We start from the raw sequence: 19,668 nt of genomic DNA, 5'->3' as shown, positions 1-19,668 counted from the left end.
GATAATGTTTTTGTGATCTCCAAGAAGTCAACAAAAACATGCAATGGCATAAAGACAATGATTTTCACTTGGTGATTTGTTACATACATCTTTGCAGGTCTTGGTATATCTTTAATCTAAATCACTCACTTGTTTTTGTAGTGGGTATTGGCCATTCTGGACTTTCAAATGAAAGCAATGGTAGTGCTTTCAAAGATCCATTACTTATAACACTATGCTATGTGCCGTGTAAATGTTTTCATAAAAGAAAACTCCCCTCTTTGCAAAATACCTTCTTGAGTTTTCTTTGTATAGCTGCTCACCAATGGAAGCATGAAACGCATCAAAGATTCCCAGTATACTATTTGTAGACTGCTAATTTGCCACGTTTGAAGGATATATATCTGTATGTATGAAGAAATAAAAGATAAGTGTAATTATAAAAATGAAACACATTACATATAAAGTAAAACCCTTCCAAAAAAATAAAAGATAAGTGTAATTATAAAAATGAAACACATTAAATATAAACTAAAACCCTTCCAAAAAAAACACACTTATAGTTTGGTCTATGGAGTGGCATGCCATTAGGCAAATGTTGAAAGTGTAGTTCTGAGTGCATGTAGACATGCTGCATAAGGACTTCCTTAATGCTCCTACTTATGTAAGATAGCTTGAAATATTTCACTCTGCCTTTGTAAGTATCGAGATGAACTCATTCGTTGCATTTTTCCTCTTCCTTGTCTCTAACATAACCTAGCTACCGATAGAGATGGTGATAGGAATCCACCTTTGATTATCCATATCAAAGCTTTTGTATACTGTGATAGATCTAACAAAGGATCAGGGGCACCTAGTACGTGAGGTTTCCATTGAAGTAAACATAATCACAAATGCATACGAAAGAAGAGATAACCTTCAAAATGTGAAAAGATGGAAGAAGACAAAACTTTCAAAACCGTGTGAAATCCTTAGAGGGAAATCCATTCATTAAATGAGTTGGGAAATTCAAAGAATTTTTAGAGGAAAAAACTGTAACCTTTATTAAATTAGTTAACACTCTATAGTTTTCATGTGCATTAATGAACTATAAAAATAAAGCATGGTCTAAGTATTTTGCAAACGTAATTTGTTTTTCTCTATTAATAATAGAATATATAAAAAATCTAATTATCTAAAATTTCATTATGGAGGCTCTCTTTCTATTAGTCCAAACCCTTTCTCTCTAGAGGAAAAAGGCTTGAAATTGAGTCCGATTCTCCCCTAATGATACCTTTATTACCACTGGTCCACCACCTCTCAACCACCTCCCACATGTTAATGATCTAGATTTTTTTGAGATTTGGTATATGTAATAATGCATGGATTAGTATATGTAATAATGCATGGATTAGTATATGTAATAATGCATGGAACCCTAAAGGTAATTATTCTTATTAAGAAGGTTATCTCTTTTATGAAAAGAAATTATGCATAATGTAGCCACTTAGATGTATAGTCATGGAAGAGATGCATAACTATTAAAGGCAAGTTGCTTTTTGATGTTTTTTTTGACGGTTTTGAACATTTAAAAAATCCCCAAAAGCGTCGATATGCATGTCGAAAAAGTGTTGATATAGAACCTTTGATATGAGTTTCAATATACACGTCGATATAATCGTCGTCGAAAGTAATAATATTTTCTAACCACTATTTTGATGCTTATTGGGACACCGATTTTGACATTAACAAAATGATTACTATTGCGACTTGTATTTTGATGTTGACAACTATGCTTTTTTTTACCATGATTTTGGTGCTTATTTTGATGGTTATATCGACGGATATATCGACCGATGTAGGTTTTATTTTTTGAAAATAATGGTACACCCAGGTGCAGTTCTACATCTGTGTGTACCTGTATATACCAGTGTTACAAATTACATCCTTATTCTCTATTGTAAACTCACAAAACGGTAATTTTTATTAAGTAACAAAAGATACATAGCTCATAATGGAGCCGACAAAAAGCACATAAAAAGAGGCATAGAGCCGACATTAAAAAGAAGTACACCATTGAGGCCCAACTTCTATACATAGCTCCTAATCATCAGCATTGTTCTTAAGGTTTGGCACTAGTCTCCCTACAAAAGAGTATTCAAGGGGAAAAAACTTAGAAATGACAAGTGAGGAAAAAACTAATTGATGGGTGGAAAATGTAGAGGTTTACCATATTCACCACATCCATCTAATTCACATTGTGTCCACCTCACTCAAGTTGCTCGAGGAGGGCATACATCCTATGCAGGGCATATTACCTTTCCTCCGCATCACATGCATCACAATCAACCACTCGTAGGCTGGAAGCATAAAGCATGAGTACTTATTAAAAAAATGAAATGCCTATTATACTAAAAAAGTGAGTGATATGTGTATTAACACTTACAAAGAAGGTGTGGAAAGCATCCCAGCCATTGCCTCCAAGACGGGAGCTCCTTATACCCTCCATTCGCTTCATGCAACCTCCTCCTTCTGCTTATACCTTTGGGGATTTTCACGGTGCTTTCTATAATCCTCTTTCCAAATCTCTTGTGAGAAATTTCAAGGAGTTTTTTCCTCTGACTTACGTGTGATGTCGCTACACCACCAGTGCTTCATCACGTTCACCATGTGATCTTTTATCCATCTAAGATGGACCTCTTCACTACCTAGTGCTGGCATAAACTCACTTTTGATTTGATTCATGACTCGTTCACTCTTGGCCTTATCAAGTGTATTCCATGTAGTCGTGTAGTCGTAAGTAAAGGCTACATGGCATAACTCGCAGATTCGCGACTTTATCTTGTTACCAACATCATCTAAGACCACATTTCCATCCACTAATTGATAGCGAGAACGAGCCAAATTGGGGGTAGAGGGATTTGTGTCGAAGTGGTGCGATGAGCGCGAGTACAGTGTCCCCTCAACTAGCAATAGGTGGGCACTCACGGCGCTAAGGGGAAGAAGAATCCGTGGAGTCACCACCATGGCAACAACCCGTCAAATGATCTCGTCTATGATGACTAGAAGTAGTCAAGCGAGCCATGGGGGCGGGGTTTGTGTGACGTGGCATGGAGTGTCTTAGGGTGTGGCCTGTGTTAGTGCTGTGGGTTGTGATGGGTGTGTAGAAGTGCTAGCACCTCCCCCAAAGTGGGCTTATGCCATAGCCCTTTGATTAGGGCTCATCTATGACATGAAATGGTAAAATTAGTCAGGGAACCTTGCCTATGATGTAGGCAAGGTGGGGAGATTGGAGCTATATGTTAGTGTATCACTGGGTGTACGATCCATGGTCTACACAAACAAAACAAAGAATATTAGCTACTTTTGAAGCTATATGAATCAAAAGCATTAAAATTTAGACATAAGGACTTATGCATAGCAGAAGAATGCTTAAAGCTTAAATAAAAAAGGTAACATGTGATATTAGAACATGGTTGAGACCTTTTACAATACTGATTAGAACATGGTTGAGACCTTTTACAATACTGATTAGACAAGCAGGGTGGATAGTGCCCCTTTTGGATGATAGCTTATGAGGACTTTCCACACACTTCCCACTATTTAAGCCAAAGGCAACTTCTCTTTTACAAGAGAAGGATAGTGAAAAGATCAAGGACTCCCCTTCCTTTATAACCACCTACTCATGGATAACCACTCCTAACTTGACTTAAACAGCATTCTACATGGCCTATAATAATGTCCCATATCTCTATGCATGAGACTAAACACTAAACCTTGCATGAGGTTGCAATAAACATAAGGTTGCATGAATAAGCGAGCTTATCTTTGACAATGTCAAGCCAAAGGAGAGGACAACAACACAAGAATTCTCTAACAGACGAATGCTTAAATCTTAAACAAACGAGGCAACATGTGACTCGGCAAACCCCGTCAAAATAGGGCATAGTGGACTGTTCATACATAGTCAAGCTCAAATGCTCCTTGGGCGAACTTGTATACATAGTACGAGCTAATTGAAGTGTTTTGGAAAGTGGACGATTTTTAGACATGGCATTAACGACATGCTGCATAACAAACAATCTTTCATTATCCTCATTGTTTCTACTCGAGGATGTATAGTTGTTTTGCTGCAATTTTCTATTTTGCATGTCACAGCAAGCTTCTTATAACAATCTGCCTGCACATGTCCAGGCTTACCACAATAATAAAAACATCCTCCTGTATCATTATACTGCCTTTGCCAATTTCCATGACCTCTTTGACTCCCCCTGCCTCTAAATTGGCCTCTTCCACATGCGTGTTGTTGTTGTGAATTCTAGGACTGTTGTTATTGCTACTGCTGCTGGCCATAATTCTGATTACCTGTTCGACCACCTCCTTGGCCACATCCACGGCCTCTCTACCTCGTCCTCTTCCTGAACTTGTGTAGAAGACCTGTTGCTCTGAACTCTTTTTGTTTTGTGAAGACTATTGGTCTTCACCCAAGCTCTTCTCTTTTATAATCAACATAGACACCAAATCTGTGAAATTGGGAATGTTTTCTCGAGTCTAAATAGACGTCTTGAACGCCTTGTATTGTGGCCCGAGACCACGTAGACAAACTTCCACCTTATCATCATTATCTACTGAAACACCAATAGATGCAAGGGATTCCATAATATCCTTGATATTCAATGCATAGTCATTCACAGACATACTCTTTTTCTCCACAGTATGAAGCTCATTCTTCAACTATATCCTTTGTGCCTTGGTATTCGTTTCATAGAGTTTTACCAAGGTGTCCCACGCCTCCTTGGGGGACTTGGCATCCTGTATGTGCCCAATCATGGTGTCCTGTAAACTGATAGAGAGCCAATACTACATAACTTTTCTGGCTCCTTGGTTCTAATCCTTGAACACTTTCACATCTGCAACAGTCAGATTGATCTCTGGTATCTCCGGTGCCTCTTCATGCTCACCTTCTATGTAGTCCCAGTAACCCTTTCCCATCAGGAAATTTGTCAACCTGAACCTCCAAGCATGGAAGTTGTTCTTGTCAAGCTTCTCAGCAATAATTTGGTTTATGCCATCATTTGACATCTTGCCAGACACACAAATTTACCAGAAACAGCACTCTGGTTTGTCCTACAAACTGCTGTATTTTCTGTAGCGGTACTGTACTACACTCAAATTTCACAACCAGTCACCTCAATGTGCATACATACACCCAATGGCAACTGTTTGACCTCCTTGCAGCACACATAATGTATGCACAACCAATCTGTCATTCTGCAGTTCTTAAAACAGAGTTCTGCATAGAATCTATGACTTACCCACAGCAGTGCTCGAACTCACCTGCTTTCCGAAAAATGGAGGTCCTAATGCGCCTAAACGTATTTTCGGCCCAAAAAATGTTATCCGATAGGATCGGATAGAATAGTTGCCCTATAGCTTTACTCCCATGAAGAAAGCTCCTCAATCAAAGATCGTTTGCTGGTGCCTCCCGTAGAGCTCTCGACAAGGGGGTAGTCGCCAACACAAATAGGGAAGAGTAGATGAAGCTCTTACCCTCGTACCGCTTCCTATGCTTCTCTTGCTTGCAGCTCAGTCCTTAGCATGAACCAGGCTCTGATACCATGAAAAGATGCAGGGGAGAAGAGAGCTTGAGCTCTTGCAAGCACACACACACTCACAAAACCCTAAAAGAGAACACACAAGGTGAGAGGCTGAAAATCTTCTTCTTCTTCACATAACACTCAACACACCATATACAAAGATAAGATTACACACAATATGAAAAGGTACTCAACCAAATACATACTAGAGTTCTCTATAGTGTGAACCCAACTAAATGAGCTGGCACTATAACTATGCCAGTCTCAAGAATGGCTGTCACACAGCCTGTCATCCCACTGGCCGCATATCACCCATGATCTCACCAACCATGCCAGTGGTGTAAGTTTCGGGCCTATCCCTCAAGCGGGTCATCAATGTCCACTGCCGCCTCACTAGATGAGCTCGATATCTCAACACGTCTTTCATATCAAACTATCCACTCAATACCTTCTTAACATGCATAATATATGTAGCATGATCACCTGTTAGAATCAAGTCATCCACATAGATGATAACCACAACAATCCCATGATATGTCTTCTAAGTCACATATAGTGAAGAATCTGCCATAGAAACTTGAAAACTAATAGAGATAAGATATCGGCTTATCTTATCACTCCAACCACAAGGTGATTGTTTCAGCCCCCATAAAGTGCTTTCTTTAACCTGTATACCTGAGTGGGGTACCTTGGGTGTACAGAACCCTCTGACTGCTCCATAAAAACTTTCTCTTATAAATCACCATTTAGAAATGCATTCTTGACATCCATTTGATGTATTTTCAAACCATTTGTCGTAGCCATGGTAATAACCGACCTTACAATTCCCATCTTTTCCACTGGACTAAACGTCTCATCATAATCCAAGCCTTGGGTCCGTGCATAACCCTTAGCAACCAGCTATGCTTTATGACACTCAATTGAGCCATCTGACTTGCATTTCACCTTATAAACCCATTTATAGCCAATGACATTCTTGCCTTGTGGTAAGGCAACCAAATCCCAAGTATCATTATGAACCAATGTGTCCATCTCCTAATCCATTTCCTTTTCCCATACATGATTTCCAATAGCTTTTGCATATTATGTAGATTTCACATGCTTTATGTTCTCTTATGTAGAGCATTGTGTCTACTCTCTTGCTATTTCATGCTAGAGCTATGTGCTGCTGGAGTGAAGTCATATCTCTTGGTGGTATGGAACACTAAGGTAAGGTATGAGGTACTTCATTGTATTTATGTGTGCACCCTTGGGTGGGCTCGGGGGTGGTTGGGTGGATGAGTATATGCCTGTTTTATGCATGGTCATTCTCTAGAGACATCTTTAGGATTGGTTTATGCTAGCGGTCTTAGTTAATTTTTGATTTTTTTTCTCCTCTTAGTTTTCTCTCATTATTCTAATTTTTAAAGCATTTTTAAAGTAAAATTTAACATTTACTAAGCAAAAATGTTATTTTTCGGTTTGTTTTGGTGGTCTATATGTTGGGAATGTCAATATGGATCTTGAAACACGGTGCTTATCAACTTGGATGGACGTATTGACATTGCGACGAAATTCCGTGAGTGAAAATGCTATTTTTCTCTATTTTTATGGTTAAAATAAGCATTTTACGGATGTTTTACCAAAATACTGCACATGTTATTACAGGTATTTTTTGGTAGAAAGGATTTCCTAAGTTTCTTGATTTTCATGTCATGAGCTTGGGTTATATAGACATCATTTTAGGGAATCATGGAATGGTTTCATTGAAAAAATAAGGATTTTTCTGTTGATTGAGTCAAATATTTGATGTGTTTCCATCACAATGGAAACCTTATTACTCTTAAGGGAAACATTCTTGTACCCAAGGAAACTTTTATTAATGAGCTTGAGTTAATGGAAAATCTTTTTAAGTATGAACTTTTCCAATTGGATATGGATCTAGTGTCTTCATGTGTCCATGATGTAAACACTATTTCTTTGGATGTTTGGGAAAGTAAAGTGTTAAATTCTATTAAGACTAAATTTCAAGATGTATTTCTCAATGAGTTACCTCATGGATTACATACTAAACAAGAGGTGGACCATAAAATTGAGCTAGTGTTGGGTGCAGAACCTGTTAGTATTCCTCCATATCGGCTTAGCCAGATTGAGAAAGATGAGGTAGCAAAGCAACTAGCTGAATACTTGAGGATGGGTCAAATTAGACCAAGTAAGTCTCCTTGGGATGCACTAGTTCTCCTGGTTAAGAAAAAAGATCAAGGTACCTGACGGATGTGCATTGATTACAAACCTCTTAACAAGGTTACAATTAAGAACAATCATCGCCTAGATTAGATGATCTTATTGATAGGTTGAAAGGAGCTAAGTATTGCACAAAGCTTTATTTTCATCAGATCCGTATTGTAGAGGAAGATGTTTCTAAAACTACTTTTAGGACACGTTATGACGATTATGAATTTTTAATGTTACCCTTTGGTCTCACTAATGCACTAGCAACTTTCCAACATATGATGAATGATATATTTTGGGATCTGTCAAGAAAATTCGTGGTGGTTTTCTTATATGATATTTTGATATACAGTAAAACTTTGGCTGAGCATGAGGATCATCTTAAAGAGGTTCTAGGAAGGAGAAACTATATTGTAAATTATCTAAGTATCATTTCTTTAAAAAGGAATTGTTATACTTGGGTCATAAGATCTCTCGAGATGGCTTAAGTATAGAATCGGATCACATCCAAAAGGTTTTGGAATGGCCAGTTCCGCGTATGGTCAAGCAGTTAAGATCTTTCTTAGGTTTCATGGTATTTCTTCAAAAATCTGTCAAGGATTATTCAAAGTTGATAGTGTCTTTTACCAGCCTTCTTAAGGGTAAAAATAAGAAGTCTAATTCTCTAATTGAGTGTAATGAGAAGCTACAAGAAACTTTTAATACTTTGAAATATAAAGTTCGAGATGCTCTTGTGTTAGCCTTACCAGATCCTAGCAAGCCTTACATTATTGAGACTGATGCTAGTGATTTTGTGGTAGGCGCATCTTTGTTCTAGGATGGGAAGCATGTGGCCTTTGAGAGTAAGAAACTCAACGATGCATAGAATAGGTACCCAGTTTAGGAGAAAGAGTTGTATGCAATCATTTATGCTTTAAAGGCATGGAGATAGTATATCTATACTGGTCTCAGTTTATGGTCTTGACAGATCATCAATCTTTGCAGTTCATTTGTGATCAACCGGACTTGAAAGGTAGAAAGACTAGATGGGCTGAATTGATATAGAACTTTAATTCCATGATTAAATATAAAAAAGGTAGCTTGAATAGCATTTCTCATGCATTGAGTCGAATTAGTGAAGTTAATGAACTTAGCTTCATGAAAATTACTTCTAACTTGTACGATTCACTCAAGGAAAAATATAGTACACATATTTTATTTGGAAAATATTAGAATTTGGCAAAATCGGGGTCCACCAACTCTGAGGTAGATCAAAACCTAGTGAAAGAAGAAAAAGCCAACAAATTTTTTATTTGAAATGGTCTTTTATTCCGAAATGATAAGGTTTGCGTACCGGATGTGCCATAAACTAAACTGAGGATCCTATTTAAGTGCCATGATGTACCATCGGCAGGACATCCGGGCAGACAACATACCTTGGCTTTGGTTAGAAGGACTTTTTATTGGCAAAAAATGAAGGATTTTGTTCAGAATTATGTGGTCAAATGTCATTAGTGTCAGATTAATAAGGCAGAGCTTCTTAAATCTGTAGTATTATTACATCCTTTGGATATTCTATCTCAAAAGTGGGAAAGTATTTCCATGGATTTCATTACGGGACTTCAACATACCAACAGGGGTCACGATGCCATTTGGGTAGTTGTGGATAGATTGACAAAGATGGCTAGATTTTTGCCCAAAAAGACAATAGTTAAAGCGTCGAAATTGGCTTACCAATTTGTTGAGCAAGTGTTCAGATTATATGGTCTACCTTCTGATATTGTGAGCGATTGGGACTCTAAGTTCATGGCTCGTTTTTGGTAAGAAGTTTTCAAGAAATTAAAAACATCTTCCAACGATGGAATTCGCCTATAACAGTTCTAAGCATACAACTACTAGTTATAGTTTGGTCATGCTTATGTATGGGTATCAACCTAGGGCACCTACTGATGTCGGTCTTAAGAACATTGAGCTTGATGCATCGAGGTATTTCTTGCAAGATATGTAGGAAATGCTGACCCAAGCTCAGGATTCCATCAGGAGTGCTCAAGATAGAGCACGGTTTTATTCTAATAAGGGACGCTCACCTTGGTCTTTTGAGCTAGGAGCATTAGTTTATTTGAAAGTTCCTAAAGATTCTCAGACTTTGTCAACAGGAAAGTGCTCAAAAGTATATCCTAGATATTGTGGTCCATTCCGAGTAATACGTCGGATTGGCATGGTTGCATATGAGTTAAAACTACCTCCACATGTCAGAGTTCATCCAGTCTTTCATGTCAGTAGACTAGAAGAGAAGGAGGGAGGTGAGGATAACACAACTACTCCTCAAGAACTCATTGAAGTCGAAGATTTGTCTTATGTTTCACAGGAACCTGAAAGGGTACTTGATCCGTGAAAGGGTACTTGAATTAAGGGAAAGGAAACCTCGTAGTCGCTTAATCCGTGAGGTTAAAATTAAGTGGAAAGACAAGGAAATTGAGGACTCCGACTTGGGAGTTAATTGAGAACGTTCAACATAGTTTTCCTTCTTTTCATTGCAAGAGTACAATGTTTTGAGAGAGGGGAAGTACGTTATGTGCATATACTAAGAGAATAACCTACCCTAGGCATGTGAACATGGGAGAATGGGAACGTGCTCTAGTGGGGCAAGGGATAGGTCTAACCTTGGGTTGAGGTTAGGGTTAGGCAACCAAGGGTCACACATGGAAATGGAGAGTCAAGAGTCACTTGAGGGCCCTCCTATATAATAGGGGCATGGGGCACTCTCAAGAGATGTTCTCTTGTGTAGAGCATTGTGTCTACTTTCTTGCCATTTCATGCTAGAGCTATGTGCTCCTAGAGTGAAGTCATATCTCTTGGTGGTATGGGAACCTAAGGTAAGATATGTGGTACTTCATTGTATTTATGTGTGTACCCTTGCGCTCGGGGGTGGTCAGGTGGATGAGTATATGCCTAGTTTATGCATAGTTATTAGCTAGAGAGATCTTTAGGGTTTTAACAGCACCCCCGAGTGCTTGGGAGCTCAAGTTTTTCTTTATGCATGCATTCGTTTGTATATGCATAAGCCTAAGGCTTATACATGAGCTATATTCATAAGCCTTAGGCTTATGCATGAGCTTTAGACTCACACAAGAGGAATGGGAGTATGCAAGAGGATGCAAGCCTCAAATAAGTGTGTCTCTATATCTCTCTTAACTAACCAAAATAGAATCACATTATATAGTTATTCATAATTTATATATATATAATTTTTTTGGTGTTGGTGGTAGTATAAGGTTAAAAATGACATGTGGTCCGAGGGAAGTACTTTCACACTCAACATCATATAGATACAACGACAAATACTCAAGATTGTGGAGTTATGGCAAGTTTTGAGTAAGAGAGTGGAGAAATGCTTGATTATTTGGCATGATTCAAAACATTATAAAGATTGGATATTCAAAACAATCCAACTTTATATATTGGATGTGAAATAGTTCAAGGATGTGGTGTGTCGAGGTCCTAAAGTAACCATCAAAAAGCATTCAAATGGATTTGTAACAATTAACTCTATTAAGTTTTGGAAAATAAAGACACATTTGTGCTACCTCAAAATTTTGAACAAGTAAAATCTAACCATAAATATTTTATTCAAGCTTTTATTAAGTTCCTTGTGTATGTTCACCTTATATGTTCTTTCGTACTAGTTTGTGTTTTAACTAGACCTAAATGACAAGAAATGATGGTATATCATAGAAGTTACTCCTCCGTTTTGAAGAGTATTTTTAAAGAGGTGGATGTTGAAGAGCTCCCGAATGAAGTGGGAGTTGAAAATGAACATGCAAAGGATGAAGGGAAAGATGCCAAGGGTGAGATACCACCAACCAATAAAGATGAAGCTGTCCTTATCCAAGATGAGGATGAATCAATCGAATCCAATCATATACCAGTGATGATGATCTAGATGATGATGATGATGTTGATGTAGAGTCCACTAACATTGGCATGGATCTTTTTGTTGATCTTGCAATGGGTGGAGATATGGATCTTAAGACAGACCAATTAGCATGTATGGATTTAATTGAAGATGCGACTGATGTTGGATCAAGCTCACCCTAATACATTATTTATTTTATCAATTAGCAATGTTAATTTTATATTTTTCATATGAGTTCTTCTTTCTAAATATAATCATGTCGATCTTGAACCTTCTCAAAAATAATGATGCACCGCGATTGGTCACTCTTTGGCACCTATATTACCTTCGAGAATAGACCAACACATGTTAGTGAGATAATTGGTCTCCCTTAGGCACCTCTATTACATCCCAACATAAACCAACACCCATTTATTCTCAAGTGTCTGTGAACATTCTACTCTCACGTATGCCTATGGAATTTCGTAACAGTGCATGGGCGGCTATACATGTGACTATACATCTAAAGACAATCGTGTGTATATCTATGTGTTGTAATACACTACAACACATCGGGAGCATATCAGCGTTTAAAACATTGGGGTTTTCACGATGCTCAGCAGCGATATATCGTTGCCCCACAACGCTTTTAGCAACGCTTTTTTACTACTCAGTAGTGCAATATCGTTGTCTAGTAGCATAAAATGCTGCTCAACAGCGTCTATAGCAACGAAAAAACGTTGCTATACTGTAAAAATATCTCGCTTTTTGCTGCTTCTTTTTTCGCCGCGTAGTTTTATCTTTTTTGAATACAATAAACTTGTACTCTGAGTTTTGTTTTGTAGGTTTTTGCCTTGTCTATCACTTTTATCTCTCCTACCCTATCCTCCTCAAGCCCAGGCAAGGTATGTCTACTGTTTTTCTTCATTTCCTATACAAACAAGCTTTCCTTTAAAGCTTTCTTATGAGTATTTTCCTTCTCTTTCTTCTCTTTTAAGTTTTTATTTTCTTCTTTTTTCCTTCTCATTGAAGCTTGACCCTAGCCCTAGCTTCTACATAGAACCCTAATAAAGAGATTAGATGGAGATCTCTTCATTCAATTGGTTGCATGCTGGTAGCAACCTACGCATGCTGGTAGCTTCCAATGCATGCCGGTAGCAACCAACCCACGTGCCAGTAGCTTCCCATGTGTTAGTTGCCACCGGCATGCGTGGAAAGCTACCGGCATGCATAGGAAGCTACTGGCATGCATTGGTTGCTATCGGCATGCGTAGGAAGCTTACCGGCATGCGTTGGGTGCTACCGGTGCATGCCGGTAGTAGCAACCAACGCATGCCGGTAGCTTCCTACCCATGCTGGTAGCAACCAATGCATAGGAAGCTACCGGCATGCGTTGGTTGCTATACTAGCATACGTTGCAAGCTACTGGCATGTGTAGGTTGCTACCGGCATGCATCGAAAACTACCGGCATGCATAGGAAGCTATCAGCATGTGTAGGTTGCTACCGTCATGCATCTGGCTGATGCTACCGACATGCGTTGGTTGCTATCGACATGCGTCGGTAGTACGGCATGCATCGATAGCACCCTACACATGCCGGTAGCTTCCCATGCATGCCAGTAGCAACCAACGCACTGGTAGCTTCCTATGCATGAGTTTTAAGTATTTATGTTTTTTCTTCGATAGATAGCAAATAACTTGAGGTGTGATGTTACACGTGAAGGAGGAGTCGATATCCCGATAATATTTGTAAGTATATTAGCCTCACATTATATCTTATCTTTTAATTAAAGAAGATTATCTTTAATAACAACTTTCTAAAATGTTAACTTGTTTATACAATTGCAGCTTGAAGGAGTGGACCGCCTCCCTACGCAAGAGGAATATGATTTGGCATTACAACGGGGTTTGCAAGCTCTATTTGATAGGGTGCAATGAAGAATGGATTGTTATTACTAGAGGAGATGCTTGGCAAGCATGGCAAGTCAGTACATTCCTAAACCCTAAACCTCTGTTTTTGCAAAACTAATTCTCACTTATGTTAGTTTTATTATGTTTTAGGATCATATCAAATGTAGCTACCGATAGGAATGGAAATGTGAGAATCGAAGGACCTGGAGCTGCAAGGAACAATACCAATCACATAGCATGAGATCTAGATCGCACCTAGCTCCATAGGTTTTTATTACGCTTTATCATGTATATGAGTTTTTTGGAAACATACACTTATGTAATCCGCTAAGTATTGTAATTGAATTTTGACAATCCTAAAATCATGGTTTGCAAATGTCTTTTATTTTTGGTATTTGTAAGTTTTACATTACACTTGTTCATGATGATGTGAAGTTATGTTAGTTTTACTATGACTACATTAGAAAAAAAAGAGCTAGGGCAAACTGGGAATTCTATGCAGACTCCCCAGTCTGCCCCAGCTTTTTCTAACTCTGCAATACATTCGCTGCTCGCTGTTAAAGTAGTAAAAAAGCATTGCTAACCCATTGCAGTGAAAATAGCAGCGATATAGGCCTGACATCTTCGCACCCTTCTAGTTATAAAAGTGCTACTATTTTCGCTGCTAAAGCCTCATTTAGTTGTAGTGATACAACAGTCTTGCAATCTTCACTCAATGTAGCAACCACTCTGTCACTTGTGGCACATCTCCATCACATAGCTATGTGCTTATCCTCTTGTAGTGATACAAATTATAATTATGATAAATATAAGTATATTTTCTTTCAATGCATATTGTTTCTAGAAGATTAAGGCTAATCTTTAGAAGATTAAACTTGAGTTATTTTTTGTTTTCTATTAATAGAAAATATAAGTATACTTTCTTTCAATGCATATTGTTTCTAGAAGATTAAAGCTAATCTTTAGGAGATTAAACTTGAGTTGTTTTTATTTACCATTGTAGCCAACGAGAATCAATTGCTAACCTTGGGTCTTGTGAAGGTTGGTGATCTCTTCGGAAGTAATTAAGGTATCTTTGCATTTGAGATAATATGGAGGCTCAAAATTATTGTTAATTTGTTTGGCCCTTAAGGTCCACATGCTCACATTATCAGAGGTTTTAAGATAGTTGAACGTATGGCTATGTTTGTAGGAGAGGGGATCATGTAGCTTCACACAATATGTGATTCCACCGTCTTCTGCACCCTTAGCACTGTGGGGAGACTCGAGCACAGTTGGCAGTGAAGCATAGGGCCTATCGAAATTTTTACCTTCCAAGGGAGTCTTCCAACCTAAAGCTATGTATTTGGCCCTCTAAATTGGCTCAAGCTTTTGTAGTAGCTTCACCCAATTTAGCCCTCGAAATTGGGTGAAGCTCTTGTAGTAGCTTCACTATACTACGAAAATGGTTCATAATAACTGTGTGCAATTTGAATCCTCGAAGGAGTCACTTTGGATCTAGGAAGTAAATGGGCACATCTTCCAAGTTTGGCCTCTTTATCACATGGTTATCTAACTATTCAAAGAGGCCAGAAGAGGGAAAAAATGGGGGAGAAGGGGGGAAGAGGAAAATGTGATGTTTTTTTTTTAGTTGGCTTGATTTGAATTTCCTTGGGGCAAGAAATTTATATCATATACATGTTTTATGAGATTGTATCCTTACTTTGTATAGGACTCATAGACTCATATCCTCTTTTGAAAGCCGGGCCATTTTCACACAGCCCAGTAAACTGTGTCAGGGACACCTTCCTCCTTTAAGTTAGAGCCACGTCCCACCTAAGGGTTGGAGGGATTGCAGCGCAATGAAATGTTACAAATTTAGTTAGTCACACCTTTTAGCAGGAAAATAGCGAGCCCTACAAATTTCAATGGTTTAGTAGGGTTGCAAGGGTTTCGTTCAACACGGCCAATCAAATATTTTTCTAGAGGAAAAAAAATTTCAATGAAGCTCAAGCTGAATTCCTTCACCCCACTAGACATGGTGGGACTTCTTCCCTCCCCTCTGCAATTTGTGCAGTCTTACCCCCCACAAGCGTTGGGTGGGTCGTTTCCATTAGGCCATTCTCCCACGGCCTAGTTACTTGCGCGGAGATACCTTTTTGGCATTAAATTGCATTGAAAAGCTCCACATCCTCACGCATGGTACAATTGCTTTTGGCACACTTAAGAAAGCATGGCACATGCTTCTAACAGTTATATGGTGTAGCACATTTTACTCTACATGTGGGAAAAGCCTGTTATGTAAACTTGTAAAGTCAAGTAATATCCACCAAGTTGTTTTTTGACGGGTATCATACCCATTTTTGGGCATTTTTGTAGTAAGTTATTTTGAGTGACTATCAAAAAAGAAGGTAAATTATTTCTACTATAATTAGACCTGACGGCTAAATTTAGTTAAATTCTCAACTCAGATCAGAACACAATCTAACTAGTCAAGCCTTGCCCATTAACAAGGATATTTCCGTAAGTAAATGATATTCAAGATCTCCATTTGGTCACTGGTGTGCAGCCATGTAACAGTAAAGATTCAATGACTTTTATTTCCAGTATTTGAGCTGTAGAAGTATAGCATTGATTTCCAGCACAGAAGCTGAAATTTCAAGATAATTATGTTGAAGAGCATGAAGAAGTTGCTAAATTCTTAAGGATTGATAATTAAGCTGATTATATTAGTAGCATCCTTACAAGTACCTGGTCCTGAGGAGTGGGAGAGTCATGGTATGTTAGAGCATAATAGATGGATGTTTATACAAAGAGATACAGCAGCCTGCAATCATGGGCTGCGCCAAAACAAGCTTCTTAAAGTGAGTATACAATCTATGTATGCTGAGTATACAATCTATGTATGCATGCTCGAATATATTATGATTAAATTAAACGAAGTCTATGCACAGATCATACACTGCACACACACACATCTTTTCCAAATCTAGTAAGGAGTACTCCACAAATCTCCCATACCATTATGGGTTGATAGATCGCATATGCAGGCGTTGGGATCACGTGACACATGCCGGCTGTAATTGCAGACGTAATCGTTGGTTTGATTCAGAGCACCCCAATTAGAGTCCATATTGCAGATGGACGCTATCGAATTAGGCACGGAATTAGCACTAATTAGGGGGTTTATCAGCGTGCTGGTACTGTGCTGAGTTGAAACAACGGCGCTACTTCCATTGATTAGAGCTGGTGCCTTCATTCGCGAATCTCGAGTAATAATAGTATCGCTCGACGGCCAGCTGCTGCATGGAGTAGTAATACTGCTTTGCTTGAACGCCATTTTGGATAATATTGCTTCATCTAAAACTGTAGCTGGTTCCACTTTAATGCATGGCCTGCCCGAGTACTCGGTGTATTGCTCTAACAAGCTTCTGAATACAAATGAAGAGGCTGCAGCAGCTTGGTAGGAGCTAGACGTAGCCGAAGTCTCCATTAGCGAGGGCAGCCCTATTGAAAAAAATAAATAAAAGAGACCAGAAAAAAGGCGTGAGACACAAATTACAATTATGATAAATACACGTATATTTTCTGTCACTGCATACTGTCTCTACAAGATTAATGCTAATATTTAGGAGATTAAACATGATGTGTATACATGTACCGTCGTAATCATCCTGGATTAGTTGCTTGCCTCGACTCAGGTCCTGTGAAGGTTGGTGACTTCGGAAGCAATTAAGGTGTGAGGTATCATAATTACGGTCCTGTGAAGGTTGGTCACTTCCGAAGCAATTAAGGTGTGAGGTATCATACTTACGCTTGGGATCATATGGAGGCTCGGAAGACCTAAATCCAGCAAGAATATTACTGTTAATCTCTTTGGCCCTTGATGTCCACAAGTTCACATCATCAGAGGTTTTAAGGCAGCTGGTTGAGGTCTGGCTATGGTAGAAGGAGAGGTGCTCACAGTCTGTGATTCCACTGTCTTCTGCACCCACAGCAATGTGGGGAGACTCGAGCAGATCTGGTAGTGAAGCCTGGGCCGGCTCTTTATTACCTTCCAACAAGGTCTTCTTCCCTCCAATATTCTTTTTGAAAATGCGGCACACCACCCACTCATCCTATAACAAGATCAATCACAAACACCATAAGGTTAAAACAAATCAGAATACAGGTCTTGGATTAATAGGCTACATGCATTAGTGTTCTCATAACAACGAATTAAGCCTCTAATGATGGAATATTTCAGCAATGCACGATTGTAAGAGCAATATAGAGAGCCATCAATCGATTTAAGAGGCATTACAAACATAATATGAGATATATTGGATGTGAGCAACAATAACGTATGATTGGTGGGTGGGTACCTTAGTGCCCTTGGAGAGGTGAAGGAGAGAGGATTCTCCTTCAAGCCTGTATTCATGCATGATCCAGTTGGTCTTCTCTCCTTTGGGTGCTCTACCCTTGTAGAATACCAAGGTCTTCTTCATACCCACTAAGTACCCTTGAGGCCGGCCACTCATCACCTCCCTATCCTTGCCAGTGGCCTTCCAATAACCAGCAACAGTGGCCCTGTTTGTTCTCAAACCAGTAGGGTATTTTCTGTCTTTCAAGCTGAAGAAATACCACTCTTTCCCTCCCACCTTTGCTCTCTCTGCATAACATAGATTAACCAGCAGTGGTTGTAGTGGTTAATCAAAAGCTTTGGCCTTCATTAATCTGCAGACTGGTCATCGATACTCGAAGCTTTTGAAGCTTGACTTTGCAATGTCAAGTGTAGAAAGCATAATTCCAATTACATAAAACTTGATTTTGGCAGAAGCATTCTTATTACTAATTAATGGATTTCAAGTTGATGATGCTAGCAACAGCTAGTGCTCATGAGCATTAGACCGTGGCTAGAGGCATGGTTCTGTTCTTTGTGTGAGTAATTAAATGGTGATTAGTGAATTGAAGAGGGAGTACCAGGAAGGTCCCATGGCTCGCACTTGTTAAGGTCCACCTCACCGATGGCTGACACAGAAAATCTGCAGTCAGCAACTTTGTTGGCTAGGTAGTAAACCACCAGCTCTTCATCTGTTGGGTGGAATCGGTAGCCAGGGGGTAAGAATGCGTCAACAGGCTCCTGGATAGGCCTTGAGGGTGCCAACATATCCATATACAAGCTCATAAAGTTTCTCTTCGATAGCTGTGGTATAATTTTCTCTCTCTCTCTCTCTCTCTCTCTAAGATGCAGAGGCCAAAGTAAAGCACGATCACTAGGGATTTCAATAAAATCAAAAACTCTCGCTAAGTAACCCCTAATTAGCCTAACAACTCATGAAATGAGTGCAAAGCAATTACCAATCAGGCAAAGAGGAGCCTAAAGGTGCACTTGGTAATTATGGAGGTCTACAAGAGGAATTCTTACTAATCAATTTTCAAAGAACATTAAGATAACTCTCATTATGAGCATTCCAGGCAGCGAAAGCTCTTTTTGGCTGCCATGAATGTTGTGCCAGAAAGATGCCGGAGATCATAAGGTGCTTGCGATCAGTTGCGAGGAAAAGAAGGATGAAGTGTGTGTGTGTGTGTGTGTGTGTGTGTGTGTGTATTTTTCTGTTCAAACTATCAAAGGAACTCAAAGCTGAAGCGTGATCTGAGTTCTAGACTGACAAAGCTTCAAGATGTAAGCCAAACAGCTACTGTGGAACTAATGTTCTTAAAAGGGAGAGCTCAGAGAAGAATTTAGAGGGGCAGATAGGCCACAACACACAACAGGAGAGGGTCAGGAAGAAGAGACAAACTGAGGCAGGGAAATTTTGGAGCCTAGAGAATAAGAGGGCTGCAGAGACCGTATATATACGAATGAAGACTATGAAAATCTCTTCTTCTTCTTTTTTCGGGGGATTAACTTGGAAGATTATATTAAAGCAAAAGAGAGAAGGTCTCAAAAATAAGACAATGAAATTCTATTTACTAAGATAGAAGCTTCCATATACCTACATAAATGAAATAAATAAACTATCATAAAGAGTCAATAAAGTCCATCATCGATGAAGAAGATATCAATATACATATACATAAGGTGTATGTATGTACTTTTTTCACCTATATACATACATACATATATATATATACATTATATATATATATATACA

At 38.8% G+C, this 19,668-nt stretch overlaps 1 protein-coding gene across 1 annotated transcript; it reads right to left on the bottom strand.

Annotated features, from left to right (window-relative positions):
* Positions 1-16,258: 16,258 nt before the first annotated feature.
* LOC147627914 (uncharacterized) lies at positions 16,259-19,106 on the bottom strand. The gene is made up of 4 exons (XM_086815177.1): positions 18,494-19,106; positions 17,896-18,182; positions 17,193-17,649; positions 16,259-17,038 (listed from the first exon to the last, which is right to left on the bottom strand). The coding sequence occupies exons 1-4, from the start codon at positions 18,696-18,698 to the stop codon at positions 16,521-16,523; spliced, it is 1,467 nt and encodes a 488-aa protein (XP_086671303.1). The 5' UTR covers positions 18,699-19,106; the 3' UTR covers positions 16,259-16,520.
* Positions 19,107-19,668: the final 562 nt, after the last annotated feature.

Source organism: Cibotium barometz, chromosome 20 (genome assembly GCF_041138505.1).
Source record: "Cibotium barometz isolate CiBa-2024 chromosome 20, ASM4113850v1, whole genome shotgun sequence".
NCBI lineage: Eukaryota > Viridiplantae > Streptophyta > Polypodiopsida > Cyatheales > Cibotiaceae > Cibotium > Cibotium barometz.
The sequence above is the reverse complement of the archived record's forward strand: the minus strand, read 5'-3'. Positions and strand labels throughout refer to the sequence as shown.